Source organism: Ahaetulla prasina, chromosome 4, assembly GCF_028640845.1.
Source record: "Ahaetulla prasina isolate Xishuangbanna chromosome 4, ASM2864084v1, whole genome shotgun sequence".
Classification (NCBI taxonomy): Eukaryota; Metazoa; Chordata; class Lepidosauria; order Squamata; family Colubridae; genus Ahaetulla; species Ahaetulla prasina.
The window spans coordinates 52,903,204-52,931,123 of record NC_080542.1 but is presented as its reverse complement, the minus strand read 5'-3'; the positions used below and the strand labels follow the sequence as shown (position 1 = coordinate 52,931,123).

Sequence of the window (27,920 nt, the reverse complement as noted above, 5' to 3'; positions counted from 1 at the left end):
CAAAGCAATTCAGAAAAACCAGTTCTACATTTCTATCTCTACGTCTTCTTCTTTTCTTTTTTTTTCCATTTATGAGAGCGACTAACTAAATCAGACTTGATACGTTCAAATGTAATGAAAGAGGCGGGCTTTATCCAAGAACGACAACTTTCTCCGCTAATGGTTAATTCCACGATAGCCAATACGTAAATCTTTTTCGGAGGTTGAGCGAGGTGGACGTTTCGCAAAAACCAATGAGAAGCCTAGGAGTTGAGGAATGGCGTGGCCCAGGACCAATGAGAAACCAGAGTTTGAATAGGGTGAATGGAGGAGTAAGGTTAGCCGTCGTCGTTGTGTGAGGTGAAGAAAGGCTGTCGGGAGCGATACCTCGGGAGGAGGCCGTGAAGGGCTGACTAAGTAGAGTCTTCCCGCCCGCCATGTCGTTGCACGGGAAGCGCAAGGAGATCTACAAGTACGAGGCGCCATGGACCGTCTACGCCATGAACTGGAGCGTCAGGCCCGACAAGCGCTTTCGACTTGCCCTAGGCAGCTTCGTAGAAGAATACAATAACAAGGTGAGCCGACCTGGCAGCGGTCAGCGGGCGAGAGGAAGTCTCCGTGAGGCCAGGCTAAGGGTCAGGTTCCGCACTGCAGCGCATCCCCGGTCGGTCCTCACCGCCTCCAGCGGCCCAGCTTAAGGCAGTGGGCGTCGGAAAGGGTGGGAGGGGAGGGGAGTGCGCGAGAGGCGGAGCTGCTTCGGGGAAGTTCGGTTAGGTTTTGCTCTCGCTCGGAGCATCTCTGCCCCTTCCAGTTGGTGGCCGGGCTGCTTGGCTGCGCGATGGGCAGAGGCCCGTTGGGATGTATTTTGTTGCTGCTGTTGTGTGATGAAAAGAGGAGGGAAAACTGCACCTGCGCACTTTCTTCCCTCTCTGGGAAGTGAGAAAGGAAATACATTCGTTTTCAGTCTTGGTAGCTCTAGAAGTTGGGTTATTATTACATTTACCCCTTGCTTGATAAGTACACGGTGTAAAGTTTGCTCGAGATATGCCTGCCGCACATTCCTTCAGTATTTTAGTTAAGCTTTAGTTTAGCCTTAAGAGAGCCCTGCTGAATTTATTCCAATATTGGCCAAATGGATTCATTTGGGAAACTCGCATGCCCTGAACTGGAGGTCTATAACTCCCTCCCTTGCTGTTTTCCTACAAGGAGCATTTATTTGTAATTTAAATTTACATGGTTGATAACGGTGTATTCTGTTTCAGGAAATATTAAACAGTCATCAGTATCATAAAATAGTAGCCAGTGTTGTTGTTGTTGTTGTTGTTGTTGTTGTTTATTTGATTTTTATACCGCCCTTCTCCCGAAGGACTCAGGGCGGTGTACAGGCAAAGTAAAAACAGGCAAAGTAAAAACAGGCAATACAATATACAATTTAAAATGCAAATTAAAATGTGTTAAAATGTGTTAATGTGTGATCCTCCATTAAGCTTTCCAGACTATCCAAATTGTGGCAGAAAATTCTTGGGTCTATGTAACAACAACAACAAAAACTTCCTTCTGTTGGCCCCTAATCTCTCTGCATTTAATTTCAATAATTACACACTGGAAGAAAAAAAATACGTTCATTTCCATATTATTTATACTATACATATTTCTGTTATGTCCCCTAGAGACTTATTTTATTCCAAGATAGAGCCCCAGTTTGTAGTAGCCCTATTTTGCACCTTTTCTAATTCTGTAATGTCATTTTCAATATGTGTCCAAAACAATAGCTAAGGTGCAGTCTTACCATAGTTAATATACAGGGAATATTATACTGACAATTCTATGTATGGTTCTAATAACTCCAAGTTGGAATTTAATATTTTTATAGCAGCTACAAACTTGGCTGATATCTTCATGAGCTATCCACCCTGACTCCAAGATACACATTCTAATCAGTGATTCTGTGTGTGTATGTGAATTTTTGGAATTCATTTGAAATTTTGTGTTCCAACATGCACTCTACATTTATTTTTAGTAAACTGCATTCATCATTCTGAAATCCATTCATCCAGATTGGAAGGTTGCTTTTGGAGCACATCACAATTACTTTTAGATTTAAAAGCAGATATGAATAATTTGATATGTAATCATTTATGTGTTCAGCATGATAACTTGAGTGATCAGCCTTAATTTCAGATATTTTTATGCAAATAAAAAGTACCAGTCCTTACACCAATTCCTGACTGGAGAACTATTCCTGGAGAAGGAGTCTTCTCCATGCCCTTTTTGATTTTCAAAGAAGCTGGAAGGTTAGTGAGATAAGACTTCTCTTTGGTTCCTTTTCAACAAGGCTAGTTCTATGTATTATTTTCTCTTTAACAATTCATTCAATTTTCCCGCCAGAAACCATCCCTAAGTTCCTTTATTAGCTCTCAATCTTCTTAGAACAATTGGAATCACATTTTTCCAGTCCTTTGTTTAAAAGAATTGTATTATTTTTTGTGAAAAATTGGCAATTTTATACTTAAATGCTTCAAGAGTTCTTAAATCAAGGGTATCAAGGGCCGGTTTAGCTCACGCTGGTAAAGCCTGTTATTAAGAACACAGTAGCCTGCAATTACTGCAGGTTCGAGCCCGGCCCAAGGTTGACTCAGCCTTCCATCCTTTATAAGGTAGGTAAAATGAGGACCCAGATTGTTGGGGGGGCAATAAGTTGACTTTGTAAAAATATACAAATAGAATGAGACTATTGCCTTATACACTGTAAGCCGCCCTGAGTCTTCGGAGAAGGGCGGGGTATAAATGTAAACAAAAAAAAAACCAAAACTCCATTTCATTGACAACCACATCAGGATTGTGTTTGACATCGGAGGGCAGGGGGTGGGTGGGCATAATCATGATGGGCGTGGCTGGGGGTGGTGGTGGCTGGGGTGGGCATGACATGGGACCACACCTCCACATACATGGTTTTATAAACTTATAAAAATAGAGAGGTGTACATTTCTGTGATTTTAGTTTTTTTAATACTTACTTGATCTACTTGATCACCTTATGAGAGAGAGACCAGATCAAGAAACTGACTCCATAGGAAGACTAGAACTATAAATTATTGACCATAGGCTATAGTAGCAGAATCCTGCAAGCTTGAAAGGTAAAATATTTTACCTTTCCTCTTTTTTCTAACCTCCTGAGTCAAGGATGGCCTCTTTTAGCATTCTGGAAGCCCTGTTTTGGGCCTGGAGGCCTTCTGGAGCACTCTGACGACCTCCCCCCCCCCCGTGCCCCATTTTCGCTAGCAGAGGCATCATGGATTGGCCCTGTGCTATTTCCAGGCCAGCCCCGTAGGCCAGATCTAAGCACCCCACGGGCTGGATCCGGCCCATTGGTTTTGAGTTTGATACCCCTGTCTTAGATAGATACCATCTGGACACTGGGATTTATTTAGTTTTACTTGATCAATTTTGCTTGTAACCATTTTTCCTTAGCTGTGTTAGTCTTTGTCCTGAAAGCCTTAGGTTTTGGAGCTTCTGAACATGTAGGTGAAAGCTGTATTGGAATAGGAATGTGTGTGTGTGAATGCGCAGGCACACACACACACACACATGTAATTTTTTTTTCTCATAGGTTCAGCTTGTTGGGTTGGATGAAGAAAGCTCTGAATTCATTTGCAGAAATACTTTTGATCACCCCTATCCTACTACCAAGCTCATGTGGATACCAGATACCAAAGGAGTTTATCCAGACCTTTTGGCAACCAGTGGTGACTATTTGCGTGTATGGAGAGTAAGTAGACCATTAAAAAAATAATTTTTTTATGCTTTAATTTAAAACAAAAAGTAGCAGACCTGCTCTTATGAATTACAAAGAAGCATTATATTCAGCATATCCATGTATAAAAGGTTTGGCTTTTGAAGAATGTAACTTGCAGTTTTTCATAGATTTCTCAGAATATTCTCACTATATATTGAGATATTAGTAAGACCACAGCAGTACCTCAAATATAGTACTCTATTCAACAGATTGATAACGATTCAAAAGGTAATAATTTCACCTGTAAGCTCTTCAGTTATCAGTAAAAAGAAGTTTACAGCAGTTCATCAGAAATATATTACAAATCACCTGAAAATCTGTCTTTCCTTAATGTAATGATATATAGGTTCTTATTTGGAAATTATGCAAAAATACTTGGAACACTGGGGATTCAACTCCTGCTATAATACTGAACATCAGACCTGTAACATAACCATCCTCATCCACAATTGTGGATGCGAAGGTAGACCTAGTTTGCATTATCAAAATCTGGGTGACATAGAGAAACGGGAAGTTCACTCTCCAAGATCTCCTCCTCCACCTCCAGGTTTTCAGTTTGTCCCAGGATGATGGTGGGTGGTAGCTATTGTCATCCCTGAAACTGCTGACATCAAGGGATACTACTGTAGATAACAGATGTGAAAACTTGTTAGTGTGATATACTTGAAAGGGCTTTTCGGCTAGCTGCTGGTATATCATTCCCCCCGTTGCAAAGTAAGATCCCTATCATGGCTGCCAAACTGATATTAGGGATCTTCAACTTGCCTGTCCTAGTTGAAGGGTCTAGAACAGCTCAAGAGTTCTTGGCTGCCATGACAATGCACCTGGCCCAGCGTATTGAAGACCCAACATCTATAAAGGATCATATGGTAGATCTGGTTTTTATCTTGGGGCAGACAGCATGATCTTAAAAGGGGCAGGATGAAGCTTAGCTCCTTTGTTGTAGATAGATCATCATGATAGCTATAGAGCTTCATGTTCCAACTAACCCATCTCTAATGGAGAAGGAGTTGTTAGATTGGCCTACTTTGGCATCAAATGGATCCAGAGGGCCCAAGAATCTTGTGAGCAGTTCAGTTGAGGTTGTGGTTGCCCAATAGAATAAAGAGATAAATAGAGTGCTTGAACAGGTTGCACTAGGGTGGTCTCTCCCTAAATCCATTGTAGCTCCTTGGTTTATGAGTAGCTCAATGATATGGAAGACCTATTTTGACTCTAGATAGACTTTAATTAGAGCTCATGTCAAACCAACACAGTAAAAAATCAAGCAATAAAAAGAAACTAATATTATCACTCCTATTTCATCTACTGAATGCCCCAGCAACTCTTTTTAAATTGACTTGTTTCCTTTTAAGGAAAGATGGTCATCAAGAACATTTGAAGGGGCAATATGGCAGATATAAACATTCAGATTTTAATAGAATTAGATTCTAATTGGATGGTGCTAATAGAGGTGATTGCAACTTTGTCCTATAAATTGTTCTAGCATTGATTTGAATCTGTGAATCCTAAGGAAATGACTATGGTTCTCTCTATAATGTCAGATCTGCACTTTTCATTTGGATCCCTGTCCCTTATGATGCCTCTTGTAAAGTGGCAGAATATTAAGTTTCAAGCTTTAATGCTTCTTTGATTGAAGGAATGTTCCATTACAATAAGAGGATATAATACGCCTCCTGCTTAAGAAGCTTCCCTCAACTAAATTATAGTGGACAATATAGACCTTGTGGAGTGCCTCAGGACTTTCAATAATAATAATAATAATAATAATAATAATAATAATAATAATAATAATAATAATAATAATAATAATAATATTATTATTATTATTATTATTATTATTATTTAATTTGTATACTGCCCTTCTCCCGAAGGACTCAGGGCGGTTAACAGCCAAATAAAATAACAATCAAGACACATACAATATTTACTAAAAACAATGATTAAAAAACTTATTAAATTTGGCCCAAATTTTAAAATACTTTCAAACCCTATAAAACTAATTAAAATTTAAAACCCATAAAATCATCTAAAAAATTAAAATTCAAGCCAGTCCTGCGTGAGAGAATAGATATGTCTTAAGTTCGCGGCGAAAGGTCCGAAGGTCAGGTAGCTGTCGAAGTCCAGGGGGAAGTTCGTTCCACAGGGTGAGAGCCCCACAGAGAAGGCCCTTCCCCTGGGGGCCGTCAGCCGACATTGCTTGGCTGACGGCACCCTAAGGAGTCCCTCTCTGTGAGAGCGCACGGGTCGATGGGAGGTACAAGATGGCAGTAGGCGGTCCCGTAAATAACCCGGTCCTAAGCCATGGAGCGCTTTAAAGGTGGTAACCAGCACCTTGAAGCACACCCGGAAGACAACAGGCAGCCAGTGCAGTCTGCGCAGGATAGGTGTTATATGGGAGCTCCGAACCGCTCCCTCTATCACCCGCGCAGCTGCATTCTGGACTAACTGGAGCCTCCGGGTGCTCTTCAAGGGGAGCCCCATGTAGAGAGCATTGCAATAGTCCAGGCGAGAGGTAACCAGAGCATGAGTGACTGTGCATAAGGAATCCGGGTCTAGAAAGGGGCGCAACTGGCGAATCAGGCGAACCTGATGAAAAGCTCTCCTGGAGACGGTCGTCAGATGTTCTTCAAAAGACAACCGACCATCCAGGAGAACGTCTTAAGTTGCGCACCCTCTCCATCGGGGCCAATGACTTGCCCCCAACAGCCGCAATTGCAATTGACGGTACCGGGATGCCGGCATCCACAGCCACTCTGTCTTGGAGGGGTTGAGCTTGAGCCTGTTTCTCCCCATCCAGACCCGTACGGCTTCCAAACAGTGGGACAGCAATTCGACAGCTTCATTGCGGTGGCCTGGGGTGGAAAAGTACAGCTGTGTATCGTCAGCGTACAGTTGGTAACTCACCCCAAAGCCACTGATGATCTCACCCAGTGGCTTCATATAGATGTTGAACAGGAGGGGCAAGAGAATCGACCCCTGGGGCACCCCATACATGAGGCGCCTCGTAGTCGATCTCTGCCCCCCTGCCAACACTGTCTGCGACCAGTCAGAGAGATAGGAGGAGAACCACCACAGAACGGTACCTCCCACTCCCAAACTCTCCAACCGGCACAGCAAGATACCATGGTCGATGGTATCAAAAGCCGCTGAGAGATCTAACAGGACCAGGGCAGAGGAATAACCCCTGAGATATTTAACAGATAACTTTGAGTAGCTAACAACAGGGTTGTTGTTAGCTTATTATTTATTATAAAATAATAGTCAACTAAAATATAAAACCTGAAAGGATCCCTGGGGGAAAAACATCTAATAAACTAAAAACACTATATGGTCTCCGGTTGACCCCCTTGCCTGGGAACACATCCAGATATTGAAGGTTGCTGAGAGATTTCAAAGAGAGCCAGAATGGGCACACTAATCTTTCCTGGGCACATTAATCTTTCCTGGCCCTGCCAAAGGTAATCCACAAGCACAGTCAGTGCTGATTCAGTCTTGTACCCAGCTGAAAGGATCTGCTGCTTTCAGGATCCACTGAAGCTATAGTGTGATTAACTTCTCCACATTTTTTCCAAAAAGTGCAGTTTTGGCACCGGAAGAAGTCATTCAATTTGGCTGGTTCCAATGCAGGCTTTTTCAGGTAACAAACCAACACCTCTTTCAACATTGGCAGGACATTGATTTCCCTCAGTGATAGATTCACCACCACTAGGACTAGCTGCACATGATTTCCCAGAAAATCTTAGCGATGCAACAGATACATGGCTCTCATATACAGGTGGCAACCTTGCAATTCCAAAACTCATCTCCACTTCATAAGAGCTAACAGGATCAAACTCATCCCACATAACAGAGCTACACCAAGTCTCGATTATTTTCATGGGATTTGCCTCAATGCCAGAGTCTAGTTTGTAGCCAGTCTAAATACCTTTTTCTAAAGATGCCTAGAAAAGAGAATTTCCAGTTCTCCAGGAAGGACTGAGCCTTTCTAAACAGGACAGCTATCTACAGAGTATTTTACCACTTTTACCTCCATGGCATAGGTCTTAATAATGGCTGTAGTTTGTGCTTCATTGAGTTCATTCCTCATTGTCCTCCAGTACTGCTTTCAGGGTCTCTTCTCATATTTTCAGCTCCTTCACTCCTCTAAGAGCTAAAGAGAGTCCTGGGATTCACAGCAGGAGAAAAGCCGCATAGACATGATCTGATCTTAGTTCACAACCACTTTTCTAGGCAATGACTGAAGCCACAGTCAAACTATGCACCAGACCTGTGAGAATATTCTCCAAGCTCCCTGTGGAACCAAATAAGGTCAATCAGTGATGATGTTCAAATAGGCTCAGCCTCTCTACAGTAGAGAGCAACATTAAGGCAATCAGAAAGTGATCTGGCCATTGACAGGGAAGAAATGATAATCTTCAATTCCAGTAGTTTGAATTTGTCAAACTACTGCCTCCAGAATAAAATTAGATTTTGTCTATGATTTTGTCTATGTGTTAACCCTTGACAAATTATATCAGATCCAGAACTGTCCTATTGGCCATGAACTCCCAAACCACCTCAGACATTGCCCTCAAGAGAAAGCAGTTTGAAGTCCCCTAAGACCATAAGCCTGGGGAAGTTCATGACCAGTCAGGCCATGGAGTCAAGGAACTTAGGTAGATAGGTTGTTACACAATAGAGATCTGCTTCAGTAGCAGTAATTTCAATTGCTTTCTAGAGCCCAACTTAACAAATGGCATCTCATATCCATTACATACGAAGCTGCATCTCTGAACATTACCAGAGTATCTCACATAGCATTTGCTACTATGATCTTTAAAGTTCATTATGGCATGGATCCAGGAGGAGCTGTCTTGTCCCAAAGGGGTTGGCCTGTCTCACTCTAGCAGAAAGGACCTACTGCAAACCCCATTAGCCAAGGAATTTCGGCTGGGTCTAGGAGAAGAGCCTTCTCTGTTATGTCTCCTGCCCTTTGGAACATCATCTCTCAGCACATGAGATTTACCACCACCCCTTTCTGGCCTTAGAAGGAGTCTTAAAACCTGGATTTGCTGGTCAGTATGGGGCCCTGATGGAGAAGCTGTAGGCTGCAGTTGTTTGATGTCAGGCACAAGAAACCAGTAATCAGTAGCCAGAGTTCAAAGCTACAAACTGATGACCTATTTGACCCCACCCTTAGACTTGGCCTGGTCATCTTGGGCATTACGGAGACCTGGTTGGGCACCGAAGGGGGGGTCCCCCTAGTGGAGATGTGCCCACCAGGCTTCCGAGCATTCCATCAGCCGAGGGCCCAGGGTAGGGGTGGAGGGGTGGCGGTTATTATTAAGGAGAGTCTCGAGCCGAGGGAAACCACTGTGCCTCAGATAGCTGGGTGTGAATCCCTCTTCGTGAAGTGGGGTCGTAGAACTCAGGTGGGCTTGTTGATCACGTACCTGGCTCCTTGCTGCGTGACTACAGCCCTGCCTGAGCTGTTGGAGTTGCTGGCCGGGCTGGCAGTTGAAACCCCCAGACTGTTGGTCATGGGGGATTTCAATTTGCCATCAGCCGGCGTGGCATCTTCGGCAGCTCAGGAGTTCATGGCTTCCATGACGGCCATGGACCTGATTCAGTTAATTGACGGCCCTACCCACGTCGGGGGAGGTACCCTAGATCTGATTTTTATCTCTGGCCAGTGGTCTAATGATCTGGTTTTAAATGATTTAGTTGTTGAACCTTTGTCATGGTCAGATCATTTTCTCCTTCGTCTAGACTTTCTGACCGCTACCCACCACCGCAGGGAGACGGAACCAATGCGCTGGTTCCGTCCCAGGCGCCTGATGGACCCGGAGAGGTTCCTGACGGAGCTTGGGCCGTTCCCCGAGCACCTGGCCCACGACTCGACTGAAGAGCTAGTTGCGGCCTGGGAACGGGCCGCGGCTGGAGCTTTGGACCGTGTCGTGCCTTTGCGGCCTCTGACCCGGCGTCGGTCTCAACCAGCTCCTTGGTTCTCCGAGGAGCTGAGGGAGATGAAGCGCCGGAGAAGACGCCTAGAGAGTGCCTGGAGATCCAGCCGCTCTGAGGCTGACCGGACACTAGTTAGGTCCTATAGTAGGACCTACCTAGTGGCAATGAGGGTTGCGAAGCGTTCCTACGTTTCCTCCCTCATTGCGTCGGCAGATAACCGCCCGGCCGCCCTGTTTCGGGTGACCCGCTCTCTCCTTCAACAGGAGGGGCGGGAGGACCCCCTACAAGGGCGTGCCGAGGAGTTTAACGGTTATCTATACGACAAAATCGTTCAGCTTCGGGACGGATTGGATCAAAATTGGGTAGATCCAGGCGAGGGTTCTGAGGCCCGTCTTGTTGAGGTGGTTTGGGATGACTTTGATCCTGTGACTCCCGAGGACATGGACAGGTTGCTGGGTAGGCTGAACGCCACCACATGTTTACTGGATCCGTGTCCCTCCTGGTTAGTACTGGCTACTCAGGAGGTGACGCGAGGCTGGCTCCAGGGGATTACAAATGCTTCTTTGCGGGAGGGGGTCTTTCCCGCGGCCTTGAAAGAGGCAGTGGTGAGACCCCTCCTCAAGAAGCCTTCCCTGGACCCAGCTGTTTTAGGGAACTACCGGCCAGTCTCCAATCTTCGCTTCACGGCGAAGGTTGTTGAGAGTGTGGTGGCATGTCAGCTACCCCAGTACCTGGATGAAGCTGTCTATCTAGACCCGTTCCAGTCCGGCTTCCGGCCCGGATACAGTACGGAGACAGCTTTGGTCGCACTGGTGGATGATCTCTGGAGGGCCAGGGATAGGGGTTATTCCTCTGCCCTGGTCCTATTAGACCTCTCAGCGGCTTTTGATACCATCGACCATGGTATCCTGCTGCGCCGGTTGGAGGGGTTGGGAGTGGGAGGCACCGTTTATCGGTGGTTCTCCTCCTACCTCTCTGATCGGACGCAGACGGTGTTGACAGGGGGGCAGAGATCGACTCAAGGTGCCTCATGTGTGGGGTGCCGCGGGGTCGATTCTCTCACCCCTCCTGTTCAACATCTATATGAAGCCGCTGGGTGAGATCATCAGTGGCTTTGGGGTGAGATATCAACTGTACGCTGATGATACCCAGCTGTACTTTTCCACCCCGGGCCACCCCAGTGAAGCTGTCGAAGTGCTGTCCCGGTGTCTGGAGGCCGTACGGGTCTGGATGGGGAGGAACAGGCTCAAACTTAATCCCTCCAAGGCGGAGTGGCTGTGGATGCCGGCACCTCGGTACAGTCAGCTGCAGATGGGGCTGTCTGGCGGGGGTGAATGAATGGGCCCGATGGAGAAGGTACGCAACTTGGGCGTGCTCCTGGATGGTCGGTTGTCCTTTGAAGACCATTTGGCGACCGTCTCCAGGAGAGCATTTTACCAGGTTCGCCTGATCCGCCAGTTGCGTCCCTTCCTGGACCGGGATGCCTTATGCACAGTCACTCATGCTCTCGTTACCTCTCGCCTGGACTACTGCAATGCTCTCTACATGGGGCTCCCCTTGAAGAGCACCCGGAGACTTCAGCTAGTTCAGAACGCGGCTGCGCGGGTTATTGAGGGAGCGTCTCGGAGCTCCCATATAACACCTATCCTGCGCAGACTGCACTGGCTACCTGTTGTTTTCCGGGTGCGCTTCAAGGTATTGGTTACCACCTTTAAAGCGCTCCATGGCTTAGGACCGGGCTATCTACGGGACCGTCTACTGCCGGCTTCTATCTCCCATCGTCCGGTACGTTCCCACAGAGAGGGACTCCTCAGGGTGCCGTCAGCCAAACAGTGTCGACTGGCGGCCCCCAGGGGGAGGGCCTTCTCTGTGGGGGCTCCGACCCTGTGGAACGAACTTCCCCTCGGACTTCGACAATTACCTGACCTTAGGACCTTTCGCCGCGAACTTAAAACTTATTTATTCCGTATGGCTGGACTAGCCTGATTCTTATTTTTATTGGATGGGTTTTTAAAATTTTGTGATTTTATGGGGAAGTACGTTTTTTAATATTTTGGGCATTTAAATTAGTTTTTTAAGGGATGTTTTTAATTATTGTATGTATGTATATTTTATCTGCCTGTTCACCGCCCTGAGTCCTTCGGGAGAAGGGCGGTATACAAATTAAAATATTATTATTATTATTATTATCTTCTACAGTTGTTGCAGTGACCAAACTTTTGTTGTTTTAATCAGTTTCTATATTTATAATTGCTTTTTATATCTGTTTTTTATTATATTGTAAGCCACCTAGAATCGCCCCAAACAGCAAAATGGTTGGTATACAGGTAGTCCTCAATTTATGGCCACAATTGAGCCCCAAATTCTGTTGATAAGTGAGACATTTGTTAAGTAAATTTTGCCCCAATTTACCTTTCTTGCCTCATTTGTTAAAAGAAGCACTGCAACTGATAAGTTAGTAAACAGTTGTTAAGTGAACTTCTCTTCCCCATTGAATTTGCTTGTCAGAAGGTCACAAAAGCTCACTGACCTTGGGACAAAGCAACAGTCATAAATATGAACCAGCTGCCAAACATCTGAATTTTGATCACATGATCATGGGGATACAGCAAAGCAGTGGTGAAATCTGAACCGGTTTACTACCGGTTCACTGGCTATGCATGTATGCTCCACGTGCATGTGTGCTGCACGCACCACATACCAAATGTGAGGTACACGCGTGCAGTGCACCCCAAAAGGCGGTATGCAGTAAGTAGAACAGCGCGTGGGGGAGGTGATCAGCTGTGGCGCACAATCTTTTTTTATACTTTTAAAAGCATTTTTTTACAACCTATTCGGTTAAAGAGGTTGTAAAAAATGCTTTTAAAGTAAAAAAAAAAAAAAGGCTCTGATGATCACATGGCTCAGCTGGGCATGGGCAGGAGGGGACAGGGATTTTTGCTACTGGTTCTCCGAACCATCCACCACCATTACTACCAGATCGGCCAATCTGGTCCGAACTGGGAGCATTTCACCCCTGCAGCAAAGGTCATAACTGAAAAATGGTCATAAATCACTTTTTTCAATGGTGTAACTTTGAACGGTCACTAAATAAACTGTTGTAAATAATGGATTACCTTTATAAATTTTAATTAAAAATGAATAAAGAACTTTAAAAAAAAAAAGGCTCTGATGATCACATGGCTCAGCTGGGCATGGGCAGGAGGGGACAGGGATTTTTGCTACTGGTTCTCCGAACCATCCACCACCATTACTACCAGATCGGCCAATCTGGTCCGAACTGGGAGCATTTCACCCCTGCAGCAAAGGTCATAACTGAAAAATGGTCATAAATCACTTTTTTCAATGGTGTAACTTTGAACGGTCACTAAATAAACTGTTGTAAATAATGGATTACCTTTATAAATTTTAATTAAAAATGAATAAAGAACTTTAAAAAAGAAATCATATTAAGATTAAATTATAGCCAAGAAGATCTGACATTTTGTCATGATGGAAACAGCATTCCACCATTATGCAAGTGCCTTTTGTTTGTGCAAGACACAACACTGTTTTTGTCATTAGCTGTATTCATTGCTTCTGTTGATACCTATAATTAAATCTAAAATTGCAAGAAATAAATGTATTAATGCAGTTGGATTTTCTTCTGTCCCCCCTCAAAATGTATTTAAGGGTTCAACTAGAAGTATGACTCTGTTGATGTTAGGAATTCCCTCCAACTAAAAAACTAAAAAACTCTCCTGAATTCTATGTTTTAATATAATGAAGAATCCAGTAACTGTAATGGGAAAACTGTATGTTGTCTCTGCTCTTCCTCTCTGGATGCAATGAAATGCATGCAGAGTTACGGAAAAGCATGAGATTTTGGAGAACCAACACAGACTGGCCATTTCCTTAAGTTTTAGGGAATCCATATTCTTTTAAATACCAGTATGTAAATTAACATAATATGATGACAAGTATTTGTTGATATTTTTTGTTCAGGTGGGTGAAACAGAGACCAGGCTAGAATGTCTGCTGAACAACAATAAGAATTCTGATTTTTGTGCTCCACTGACCTCCTTTGATTGGAATGAAGTGGATCCTTATCTGTTAGGTAAGGTCCAAATATTAATGTAGCAGAATGATGATACCAACATGATTTGTTGTTAGTTGCAAAGTCATGTCCGACCCATCGCGACCCCAAGGACAACATTCCTCCAGGCCTTCCTGTCCTCTACCATCCTCTGGAGTCCATTTAAGCTCATGCCTACTGCTTCAGTGACTCCATCCAGCCACCTCGTTCTCTGTCGTCCCTTTCTTCTTTTGCCCTCAATCTTTCTCAGCATTAGGCTCTTCTCCAGTGAGTCCTTCTTTCTCATTAGGTGGCCAAAGATAAAACAACTAAAAGTTCTATTTATAAATTCAGATAAGAAACATTTTGACAGATATCTCAAAAACTAGCCAAAGGTAGGCTTTGAATTATTTTCTAGACAAGTAGACAATCTTTTGATGGCTGGTGGCCTTTAACATGGAGTGGTTGTGGTTAGCTGCAAATATAATATAAGCTATATCACGGATTTAAGTGAAAGGAATATTTAAAGGAGATTCTTTGGGTTTTGTCCCCTAGTTAGGCTTATTTTCATCTGTTCTCAAAATTCCAAAAAAAGATACCAACAATTTTGGAATTATGGCCAGAGGAGATCCTAAAAGTTCAGTGTAAGATTTACCAAGAGGATTAAACCAGATTTGGAAGAGCTTCCACTGGACATTATAACTTTTTTGTTCAACAGTAAAAACTCATGAAATAAAAAGATTGCTCTTGACCATGACAAATACTGGAGAGGTTTACTTTAGATAGTCTTCAATTTACAATTACAATTGATCCTAGAATTTGGATTGTAAGTTGTTATGATCATTAAGTGAGGCATCTACTTGCTGAATGATCCCCATCCTAGCTCCCACAACTGCCATAGTTAAGTGATCATATGGGGATAATTCAGAATGTGGTGGAGGCCCAGCATGCACTGGCATGTGGAAACTGTTGTTGGCTGGGAGACTTTGAACAGCTATGCCCATCAATGTATGGAGCCCCTCCCCTCCCAGAAATCTTGGGCATTCTCCCAGCCCAAATTTGCCAGTCCGTTTACTTTCCCTTTTTGTGCAGCTACTGACAAATGTGCTTAGCTGATGCAAGATGCAGGTTCTAGCTAATGTTTGAGACTCTACCTTTGGAAAAGTCAACACATGAGCATCAGCCTTTATGATGTTTTTGAAGCTCTTTCTAGCCTTCAGAAACATTGCAAGGGCTGGTTTTCATCTTATGATGTCCCTGACATAGAAAGAGCCTTAATACATTGTGAGATGATTGACAGTCATTGTAATGTTCTAAGTTTCTTTCTACCTTCGGAAATATCACATTGGCTAGCTTTCTACAATAAATGTCCTTCATATCAGCTGGAGGCACTTGTCAGCACCTGCATGGAAAGGTAAAGTAAGTGGACTTATGCAGTCGGGCAGGGAGAAGGCCCAGGATCTCCAGGAGTAGGGGATGGATGGGAGACCTGCACATGAGTGGGCTTAGCCAGCTGAGACCTCTCAGCACATGGAAGCAGGAATTTGCAGCGCTGCCAGGGTCATAAGAGTGGGCATGCTGTCAAACATCTGAATTTTTGTCACATAACTGTATTGTAGATTTTAAGACTACAGCAGTCAGAACTTCAGGAATTGTTGTATGTGCCTTTGTTCAATGCTGTCCTAATTTCAAATGGTCACTGAACAAACCATAAAGGACTACCTATATGTACTTAGTTATGATAGATTGGTTAAATTGACATGGAGCTGTCCTGTGCAGATACCTGTATCTTTTACTGTTAACCTTTTTAAAATTACATTAGCCAATAAAGAGACCTGAAAACACTGAATCATTTTTTTCTTACTACTCTTTTCTTTTGGCAATTTTTGGTCGGTACAATAATCAGCTAGTCAGTCAAAATAATTAAGTACCAGCTTTTTTAATTGTCAAATATTAAGCAGAAAAATGATTTGTGACTTTGGTGGTCTGCTTTTATAATTGCATAATAAGTTCCTTTAGTAGCTAAGGAGCTAGGACCTTCTTGGTTTTATACTTTTTCTCCCATTTTATTTGCATTCTCACTAAGGCTTTATAATTGAAGTTTATACTAGCAAATTGCATTGATGCATAAAATCAATATATGTAATTTTATTCTGTTATAGATTATTATTGATTAAAATTTACTTTTATTAATGCATATTAGTTCAGGTCAAATATTTTAATAGTATAGGCCAGTGATGGCGAACCTTTTCAGCACCGAGTGCCGAAAAGGGAGCGCACGCGCGGGCGGCACCAAATGCCAAAATAGGAGCACTTTGCGCACTCGTCAGAGCCGCGACCAGGAAGAGGAGATGCCCAGGGGGCATGTGCATGACAGATAAGGTACTTCTGGTTTCCAACAAGTCTTCCAGTTACTGCCGTGCTTGCACACACGCTGATCAGCTGGCCAGCACACATGCTCACGTCGGAAAACGGAAGACCAGCTCCTCCGGTTTCTGGCACTGCCTCACGCACGAAGGCCAGCTGATTGTCGTTTGCGCATGCGCTCCAGAAACCCAGAAGAGGAACAGGCAACACCCCGCGTGCCAGGTGACATGACACCTCGTGCCATTTTGGGCACATGTATACCATAGGTTCACCATCATGGATATAGGCAGCCACAGTCCCATAGTAATAAATAGAATATTGATTAATCAGAGTATAGAAAAATACATTTTAAAAAAACCCTGATAGTTTAAATATTTTGACTGCCATAGAGCATCCAAGGATTATAGTACTATTTTACAAAAGTGTTAACAGAGTTAAGAGTTACAAAAGAGTTTCTGTTACATTAAGGAGATAGAGGTTCACTTTCTTGAGGTCTAGGATTAAAAACTTTATGTAATGACCCATATTTGTATTGCTTTTAAGAAAAATAGTTCTAATATATGTTTTTTTTCCCCCCTTTCCTTTCAAACTATACCAGGTACTTCTAGCATTGACACAACTTGTACTATTTGGGGTTTGGAAACTGGTCAGGTCTTGGGAAGAGTGAATTTAGTATCTGGCCATGTCAAGACTCAGTTGATTGCCCATGACAAAGAGGTGATGGTGTATTATTTTTCTTTTTCTGTAAACCTATGCAGTTACTAAAAGTTTAAAAAAATTCAATCTATATATTGGAAATAGTCATCTAGGAGCCAAGGTGGGCTGTGCTGCTGCTATTAGTAATGCATTTATTTTCCTTTTAGTAATTCATTGATAATGGGGAATCAATACAACAAAATAAAATATTTTGCAAAAGAAACATTCTGCTCAGAAGGAGAGAGTGTTATGCCTAAAGCCCTATTTTGTGGTAAGCATTGTCCTTTTTTAGGCTAAAGCAAATAATTTGTTGGACGTACCTTCTTTACTCCTGCGTTTGCATGAAAAATTAAAGTGGGACAGGAATCCTTAGTATGGGAAGCATCATATTTTATCACCTTCTGCTGTTCGTACCTGAACAGGTTTATGATATTGCATTCAGCCGTGCAGGAGGTGGGAGAGACATGTTTGCTTCTGTTGGTGCTGATGGCTCAGTGAGGATGTTTGACCTCAGGCACTTGGAACATAGCACTATTATCTATGAAGATCCTCAGCACCATCCTTTGCTTCGCCTTTGCTGGAATAAACAAGATCCTAACTACCTTGCAACAATGGCAATGGATGGTATGGAGGTGAGATACTTATGTGAGAATGGCGAGTACACTTTGTTTCTGAGCATATAGTTTGTATGGTAAACTGTGCTTTCCAACTACACAGTGGAAGCAATGGGGCTACAGTTTTTGCTACATAAATTACTGAAAATTTTCTTACTGGTCTATAGTTCCATGAAATAAAACAATCAGGTAGATGAAAATGTTAATTAGAAGATACTAGCATAGTATAATGAAATGGACAGTTAGAAATCTTTATGGTCGTTTGGTGAGATGAGCTAACCTGTCTTTGATTGCTGTAATATTTCTATAAGCAGAACCTATTTTTTAGAAATAATGAATTACTTGTGTTAGTTTCTGAATTTAAATAAATAAATTATACTGATAGTCTAATATGTAAATTTCATTAATGAGTAGCTATACATTTTGTATTGTGATTTGTCATCTAGAATTCTTTGCAAATTCTATAATTAGGAGATACTGTGACGTATTTATATTTATTATTAGAATAAATGCATTTTTCCATCACACGGAGTAAATATGTTGACCTGACCTGACAGCTGGTTTGCAGTGTGAATGCTCTGAGCATATAAAAGACTGGGTAATGAAAGGATAAAAATAAAATCTAAAATAATTTATTTCAAAGTAATGTTTAGAATTATTTTTCCCTCTAAGGTGGTGATTCTAGATGTCAGAGTTCCTTGTACACCAGTTGCCAGGCTGAACAATCATCGAGCATGTGTAAATGGTATTGCTTGGGCTCCACATTCTTCTTGCCATATCTGTACAGCAGGTAAAGATGGATTATTTGTATTCCTCCCCTCTTTTATTTGGGCATTTAAGAAGTGATTGGGATTTACTATCATTTTCAAATATGCGAACATAGGATTGCAGCATTTACATTCTTGCATATAATTTGAAGGCTAATAAATAATACACCAAAGAAATCAAAGGCATGAGATTAAGACAAAAGGAAATACATAATTTGTTAATGCCATTTCATTGGCATCACCAAAATTGTTCTGGCAAAACTCCTTGCTTCCTCCACATAATGTAACATAACTCTTATTGTAGATTTCTTTTCTTAAATCAACTCTGATTTTTGTGAATCATTAACTATTCAGCCACAGCTTTCTTGGTTTTCATCTTTTGTTTGATTTATTCATTCATTCTTGAGGTAATATTTTTGAAAACAGCAATAGCAATTGCTACAGCAAGACTTATATACCATTCCATAGTGCTTTATAGCACTTTCTGAGCAATTTACAAATATCAGCATATTGCCCCCAACAATCTGGGTCCCCATTTTACCGACCATGGAAGGATGGAAAGTTGAATCTATCTTGACCCAGTCAAGATCGAACTTCTGGCTATGAATAGAGTTAGCTTGCATTATTGTATTTTAACCACAGCGCCAAGTTCATTCTCTTTGTATGACCAAATTACCTTAACTTACTTCCTTTGTACTTAGATTTATAGTCAACTCACATTCATTCATTCTGCACTCGTTAATTCTTCATTCTCTCTCTTGCTTCAATTGTTTCCACAATATTTTTATAGGATTAAGGTCAGAAAGTTAATGGATTAACTTCCCTCTGCTTAAACTGTCATTCTTCATTGTATAAGTTACATCTGTGGGTAGTCTTGCTGCAGGACCCACATTCTCTTCAGCTTCAGTTCACGGATAGATACCCTGACATTTTTCCATAGAATTTGCTGGTACAATACAGTACTCATATTTCCATCAATTATGGCAAGCCATCCTGGTTCAGATAAAGTAGCAAACCATGCTACTGCCAGTATCATATTTCACAAATGGGATAAGATTCTTATGCTGGAAGGCAGTGTTTTTTCTTTCATCAAACATAACTTTTTTTTCATTCAGGCACCAAAGTTCTATTATGGTCTTTTACATTCTTTCAGTAACCTTCTGACTTATGCATGTTATCTTTCACAAGGCGGTCAACAGTGTACTTTTTGGAGAGTACTTGTCTGCTCCTTGCAATTTGCAAACTTAAGGCACCAAGCTAAAAAGAAGGAAACTGAGTTTTAGTCCCATCTTAGACATGAAAACTAGGTCAGTGACCTTGCAATAATCATTCTTACTCATAGGTTGTTGTGAAGAAAATAGGAGTAAATAGGATTGGATACATTTGCTGGCTTGAGTTAGTTATACAAAATAATAAGGGCAGAGTTTTTTTAAAAAAATTCCAATCTGTCATACACACCATTGTTATTCAGTGTTATCCTGATGGTAGTGTCATGAACATTAACTGTTAGAGAGACTTTTAGTTTCTTACACGTTACCCCGGGTTCTTTGAGATAACACCCCCCCCCCCCGAATATTATGTTTTCCTCTTGGTGTGATCTTGGTTGGTCATCTGTCCTTGGAAGTATAAGTGGTATTGAATTGCCTCCATTTGCACACAATCTGCTTGACCATAAACTAGTAAAATTTAAACTCTTTGAAATCTTTTCCATCGTGATGAACAACTCCTTAGAGGTTTACAGAAATGTTCAAGTCAGGTTATGCTTCCACATATCTGTGTTGTGATGATCAAACTTATATATCCAGAATTATATATACCTAGAATTCTGTTGTTTAAATAAGGTATGACCTCCCATTCTCACAGCTTATTCTCATCCATTGACTAAAACATCTGACTCTACTTTCTGCTTAAAATGACTGATAATCCAGATTCACATAGTTTTGCCACATGTAAATATGTAACTTTTGACTTTGTTTATTTAATTTAGTTTTCTTTATCTGATTTTAAGATAAAGAAAATTCTCCACCTGTGTGGAGAATAAGTCACGTTTTAAATGATATATGCAGAAATTTTGAAAATGCGAAAGAGTTCACAAACTTGCAAGCACGATTGACAGCAGAATTGTAAGTTCACATCCCTAATATACCCTCAACATCAACACAACACTCATTATAGATTTATTCATATAAAGACTAAAGATAAATCACACATCCTAGAATAGGAACCTACACATTACATTTATTCTTGTGTAAGCATTATTGTTATAATATATAATTCTTTCTTATTCAGTAATCAACTTTCATATTTATGCAAAGATAAAGTATAATTTAAGGTGTTCATTTTATCATACACTTTTCTAAATTAACAACTGTACAAATATTCTTCCTTACTGACAGTCGTGTACTATTCAATGACCCATCCAAAAGCAGAAATGCATATCCTGTGTCTGGCACAATGCTTGCACCTATACTTCCCAATTTATTATGATCTCTTGAACTTTTACAGTCAGAATTTAATCAATTCCTTCCCTGGGAACACTCAACAAATTAATTCATTCTTGGATCTTTTCTTTTACATAAAGGAGTAATAATGACATTCTTCCAGTAATCAGGCCCAGATGTAGTCTTCATGTACAAATTAAACAAATCAAATGGGGACCCCATAAGCAAGCCATATCTGCATAATCCTCAATTTAGAGCCAAAACTGAGACAAGAATTTCCATTGCTAAGCAATTGCTAGGCCATTATTAAGTGGCTAACACCCAGTTTTACAACTGTTTTCTACAATTTTAAGCAAATCACTGCAATTTAAGTGAAACAGTAACAGTAACAGAGTTGGAAGGGACCTTGGAGGTCATCTAGTCCAACCTCCTGCTCACACAAGAGACCTGTACTAGGGATTTGAACCATCAACCTATCTAATTGACAAGCTCAGTATCTTAGCCACTGAGCCACCTACTAATCATGTGGATGTTAAGTGAATTCAGCTTCCCTCATTGACTTTGCTTCTCAAAAGCTGGCTGGGAAGGTTGCAAATGGTGATCACATGTTTGTGGGATGCTGCAACCATTGTAAATACATGCCAATTGCCAAGCAACCGAATTTTGATCATATGAGCTTGAGGATGATGCTACCATGATGCTGGTCATTAGCATGAGCATCAGTTACAAGTCACTTTTTTCATCAGTTTCATCATTGTAACTTTAAATGGTTGCTAAATAAATGGTTGTTAGTCGAGGACTATCTGTATTATAATATATCCTACTGATGCCATCTACAATTACAATCTTAACATATTTCAGCATTCTCACAATTTTGACTTATTTTGTTTTCATCATCATTTCTTGAACATTTCTTTAAATTTATAACATTTGTTTCAAATTCCTTCTTTGACATATCACTTTCATTCATATAAACATCTCTGAAGCATCCCGTCTTTTACTTCAATTTCATCCTAATCATTTCTTTCTTTTTTGAAATTATTGTCACTCTACATTAGGTTTTACATTTTTCGATAGCTAGATACAGACAGACAGACAGACATAATATTTCTCTACCTGCGTCATTCTGATTTCACTCTAGGTTTTATTTCTTATTTAGAACAGGACCTAGGATTGAGCCTCTTATTTCCAAATTTTGTAAATTTCTGTATAAAAATCTCTGCAGCATCCATTGTTGAAAAATTCTCCTTAAAACAAAATTCATCTTGCCTAGAAAGTTTAGTCCCATGATGATAAACGTATGGCACATGTGCCCAAAGGGCCATGTCACACAGCAGGTATGGCCTTGCCTGTTTTCCAGGTTTCTGGCATGCATGTGCGTGCAACAATCAGCTGTCCTTCTTGCATGCGGCAGTGCCGAAAACCGGCCTGTGCATGCACGCTGGCCAGCTGATCATCGGGCGCGCATATGGGCTAGAACCCGGAGGTTCGGCTTTTCTGGAGCACAGCCCCAGTGCGACATTTCCCCACAATCTTTTCGGTACTGAAGAGGTTCACCATCACTGGTCTAGTCCATTCTTTATCAATTCCATTACCTCTTACTTGTGTCACATTCATATTCCTTTCAATCTTTTCTGGAAGATCTATAATTTTCAAACTTAAGTATTTCTTCTTCACATCTGAAGCATCAGATCAAATTCCAATTCATCAAATTTCAAATCAAGTCCAACTGTAATTTTCTGCTTTAGATATTGTCCTGTGTTTAGTTCAATTGTGTTTAAAGAGCTAGAAAGAACAATATTGGTAATATAATCCTGCATAAATGTAAATCCAATTGGGTGACTTTCAGTGCCTTGGAATATATTTTATCGTGGCTTTCACTATGGTAAAAATAGAAGTAATTTGGAGTTCAATAGTAAACAGTGAAAGAACAAGAAAAGAAAAAGTTGTAAAAATCCAGCAAGGTAGATGAGAATTAGTCATAAATAAAAAGATAATAAAGCTTTAAAACCCAGGCATGCTTAGGAAAAATGAACAGCTGAAGGGAAAATATGGTAAGAGAACCAAAGTTCTGATTGCTCCTTATCGAGAATTGCAGTCTTCAAGATCTTCTCTTCCTCTAGGTCCAATTGGGTCTTCTTGGGTCCTTCCTAGTCTCTTCAATCCTTCGTAGTCTCTTCATTAACCAGCTTTGGCAGTGAAATCAGCTATTTGGCAGGAGAAAAAGAGTGGTACTATCTTGGGAGAAGTCCTCCCAGTTCTTTTCTTTATGCTCTTTGGCAGTACTAATAGCTTGGTTGGTTTCCTACTGTAGGTTTTATAAACCTTGCTATCAGCTATTTTTGTGCCGTTATTGTACAGTATGTACTATATGCTTATTTTTTTTCTCCTTTAGTATCCTATATATACCTGCTGTGAACCAAAGTGATTCTCTTTCTCTTGCTTTTACTAATCTGTCTGACATAAAGAGTAGTTGCCTTCAAGATGGCAGTTATTAATAGTGTGCACTGAGCACTGACTCCTATCACTTTATGCTACCCTTTAAGTTTTCTTAAGAAAATTTAATGCTAAGGAGCTCAGTTACTTTTTATGATCTCTTTTATCCATGTTTACATCAGATCAACTGCAACCATCATGATTAACACCACACTTTTAGCCACCCATTGAATTCACTATACACTGAACTTTTCTGTCTTGTTCCTTATAGACAGGTAAAACCTCTGAAAAAAATAAGACTACAGCCTGGTCTGCTAAGCTCCTGCCCAAACTCTTGAAATCCAGAAAACACATCTTTTCTGGACAGAAAAATGTCAAGATTCACAACAACATCAAGATCACAATCACTAGCATTTTGACAAGTTTAACAATGCACTTCTTGTCTATTCTGGCAATAGTACCAGACAGATAGCTCACTACCTTCAATACTTCCACATACTTTCCCAAATAGACATCTTACAATTGACTCACTAACCAGAAGATGACTTCTTTTTAGATACTTTAGTCACCACACATGACTGATTTGAAACATCTGATGCAAACCTTCCCTTATCCAATCAATTTCTTTTTCACAGACCATAATTCCCTATCCAGTTAAATCATCATCATCACAAACAGCTGAACCTGCTATCTTAGTACTCCTATTAACTTTAGCAGTACGCTCACTATTATGCAGGGTCATACCAAAAGCATCATGTTTATCATCTGCATCTCTCATTCTGGCAGGTCCCACAGTTTCCATAAGGCCTTTCTCCTGAAGGGTCTCTGTGGAAGTGGGGCTGATAATGGGGCAGTTCAACAGAACATACCAGCTGAGTCAACTACCTAATTGCAGCCTGAAGAGCACAAACTGAACATTCTGAACAATCAATCTATGTAAACTCACAATCTGCATATAAATAGGGATGGTATCCAAACTTAAAAAGAGTACCATGAAAAACAGCTGCAAAACAAGTATTACACTGAACTAATCCAGACATCCTAAAAATAAAAATGCAATCGTACAAGCACTTACCAAGGATGAACTACTGTTGTTTTTGAACTGCTGCTGTTTTTATTACTACTCTTTTGCTCATATACTCACTTCTGGTCAGATGCTCTCACATTGAGTAATTTCACAGTTAGTCATTCCAACTTACTGATCTAACAGAATTATTTTTCCCTTGAATAACATTCACAGTGTTTCATTTTTCCCTAAATCTCATCTTTGGTGTTTTTATTATCAACATTTAGTAGAGCATAACATGGAACTATCATCAACCAATGGATTCCTACTTTATGCACTCCCACAACATAGATGGCAGTATTTTTTGGCATACATCATAATTATATAAATAAATATTTATATTTATAAATATTATTAAGCCTATAGTTTCACTTCCCTGATTGAGTAATTACCCTTTAAAAATTAGTTCACCTTCTTTCAGATCTCATCATTCCTCTTTGCTAAATTTTATAGGCATGCAACATATTTTTCTTTACTTCCTTAACTAATGCTCTTTACCATTTATTCATTTTATATTCTACTTTGCAGTCTTCCGTATATCATGAGCATCATAAAAGTGCCCATATATATTGATTTTCACTTCCAATGGTGGCATTGGCTCTCAGAACTTTCATATAATGCATTATAGTGTGGGTATAGATTATTTTACCAGCCTTACTTGTGCAGCATGCAATATTCCCTCATAACAATAAGGAAAATACTGATCAGTTTTGACATTGGGATAGAATGCCCAGGGTACAATCAAAGGTCATTTTACTCCAGCATGCTAATACTGTTCTCTGGATAGTCCTTGATAGAGGGACTACTTGTAAACCAATAATAACATGCTCAGGGTTGACATGAGGGGTTCTTGGTGCTCTCTGAGCTTGCTTGTTTTCTTGCAGATATTTCAATACCCAAATTAAGTAACATCATCAATGCTACTAAGGAGTGCAGTTCACTGTCAGTTTAAGTTCTAGTGGCTTGCTTATCAGTGTTGGTGGGAGTGGTCTTAGAGATTCTTTGGTTGGGCTACTTGTTGGCTTCTTTGGCATTTTCTTGACTGGCAGAACACATCCACAAACACCCACTAGCAGTCAGAAGACATGATGAAAATTCTTTAATTTCACAACATATGGACAGATTTAACCATAGTTTCAATTGGGAAAATGTGACCATCCTAGACCAAGCTAAGTCCAAAAACACCAGGCAATTTCTAGAAGCCTGGCACTCTGAAAAATCAGCTATCAATAGACACATAAAGATTCACAGCATTTATAGACTATGCAAAAAAGGATCAAGAAGACCCAAGCACCTCTCCACCAGCAGTCAGCATCCAGATCAGCATAGACTCAAGATTAAGAGCAAACCAACAATCAAGTAAACAATACTCCAATCAAGAAACTGCCAAAGAAGCCAACAGTAAACAGCTCAACCAAAAACTGTAAGACCACCCCCACCAACCCTGACAAGCAAGCCTTCAGAATATAAACTGACAGGAAACAGCACTCCTTACTAGCACTGATTTTGTTACCAAGTTAGGGTAATGAAATGTCAGCAAGCAAACAAGCAAGCTCAGAGAGCACCAAGGACCTCTCAACAATAACATATATGCAATGTACTGATACACACTAAGGATGCCTATTTTTTACTGTTCTAAAATAAAAACGGAAGTGTTACAAAACAATTTAATTAATATGATTTTATCTAGTAAAAATATTTAAATATCTAACCACTAACAAAAATACTTTTCAGGATTACATATTTGATAGTAATGTCACCCACAACTTCTCAAGGCTTTTTTCCTCTATTTTGGAATACATGGATAAATAAATTACCTGCCAAGAAAATTTAACTAAATCTGTATTTCACCTTTGACAGCGGATGACCATCAAGCTCTCATTTGGGATATCCAGCAAATGCCTCGTGCCATTGAGGATCCAATCTTGGCTTACACAGCGGAAGGAGAAATTAACAATGTACAGTGGGCATCAACTCAGCCGGACTGGATAGCTATCTGTTATAACAACTGTCTAGAAATCCTGAGAGTGTAAAAATAATTAGGCTATGGGAAATAATGAAGCAGGATGGTAGTCTTTCAGTCTTCTAAAGTTAAGAACAAACCTCCATTGAAAAAGTGTCACTAGCTCTTATTAACTTCTTCCAGAAAGACTTACAACTGGAGTTAATGAGTGTATACTATGAACTTCTTACCCATCGTTTCTCTCTTTTACCTTCCCCACTCCATGCCAATGACTTAAAAATGCAGGGATATCCTTGGTGTTTTAGATCGTCTCAGATTTTATCAACATGTTCAATTAAAGTTCTGTATATATTATGGCCATTTGTGTTGAGCATTTTTATTGCAGTGGCACTGAATGCCAATTAACATTCTACCTGAAATAATTTGTTATAGATACCTAAAAGCTATTCATTGTTATAGCGTTATAACAGTATCTTTTATTAAATATTATATTCTTTTCTCTCCCTCCTATTTCCAGGCAATTTCTTTGATACCAGTTATGAGGTATCATAATTATCGGTTTGTAAGGGCTTCTATGCAACTAAGCTCTGTTTTTGTTAAAATTGTTTTTTGCCTATAAGCAAGGACTTGTCCTTTGCAGGTTGGAGAATACATTTTGCTCCTGCAAAAATGTCTTAGATTGAAGCTTTAATTTAATATGCTACATTGGATGATCATCGATATGTTGTTGTCCCTTCTCTACAACTAAAGACTCTTCAAATATAATCAAAGTATATAAAACTCTGGGTATTTGGATACATACCTAGTATCTGATTGCAAAAGTGCATCTAGTTTTAAACTGTACATGTGGGTGGCCCTTATAACATTATATTATTTACTAAAATGTAGGAAACACTTCAGCAACTAATGGTTTTTACTGTTCTAATAGATGAGCATTTTCTTGAGAAGTTTTGCTTTAAACTTTCAACAGCAGTTTTTATATCACTTTTCTTAGCAGTAATACAATTATGCAAAACAAACAAAAATCTTTCCATAAGGCAGCAAAGCTTATTATACACATACTAAAATATTGAGAATTATATATGTTAATATGGGATGGTGCTTTTTTCTGAAAACATGAAAAATAATCAGATACATGCAATTTACAGGACAAAATGTTCAAGCATTTCGTGTATATTAGTATGTTGTTTCTTATTCCCATATCAAGCTGTTTCGATAGTATATGTATGATAACTCTTCTCTGATACACTAAAATGAATATATTTGTGATTGATTCTTCCTCCTTCATAAAAAAACCCCAACTTATTTAGATTTTAGAGAAGAGGTTTCATATCAGACAGCAGTCTACCACATTAACTTGAGGGAGGCATGATCAGAAGATCTTTTCAGATGTAACCACCAATCATGTATATAGTAAGATCAACTGTGACAAGACTATTAATTATTTGTCTAATATGTGAGTATAGTACAGCTGAGAGAAAATATAATTGATATATACATACCTAAACACCATGGGCATAAGATGTATCTTAGACCATGGGCGTAACATGTATCTAGTAAAGGAGCCAAAACATGCAGATCTAACATGCAGTGTTGGATTGTCAAGTGATGAATATGGATTTGTGATATCTGTTTTTACAAGGAACAATGTTCTTATTGTACTGGATATTAAATAATATGGGCTTTTGTTTTTACTACCAATTCTGAACTGTAACATGTTATGTACTCCCAGTGTGATGATTTCTTAAAGGTGTGAAATTTGTAGCATGACTGTATAAAGTTCCAAACTTCTTGTT

The 27,920-nt window shown here is 40.3% G+C and overlaps 1 protein-coding gene across 1 annotated transcript; it reads left to right on the top strand.

Moving 5' to 3' along the window:
• DCAF7 (DDB1 and CUL4 associated factor 7) lies at window positions 1-27,920 on the top strand. The gene is made up of 7 exons (XM_058181517.1): window positions 1-554; window positions 3,589-3,747; window positions 13,705-13,816; window positions 16,740-16,858; window positions 17,260-17,469; window positions 18,124-18,241; window positions 26,022-27,920. Exons 1-7 carry the CDS (start codon window positions 417-419, stop codon window positions 26,192-26,194), a joined length of 1,029 nt encoding a protein of 342 aa, XP_058037500.1. The 5' UTR covers window positions 1-416; the 3' UTR covers window positions 26,195-27,920.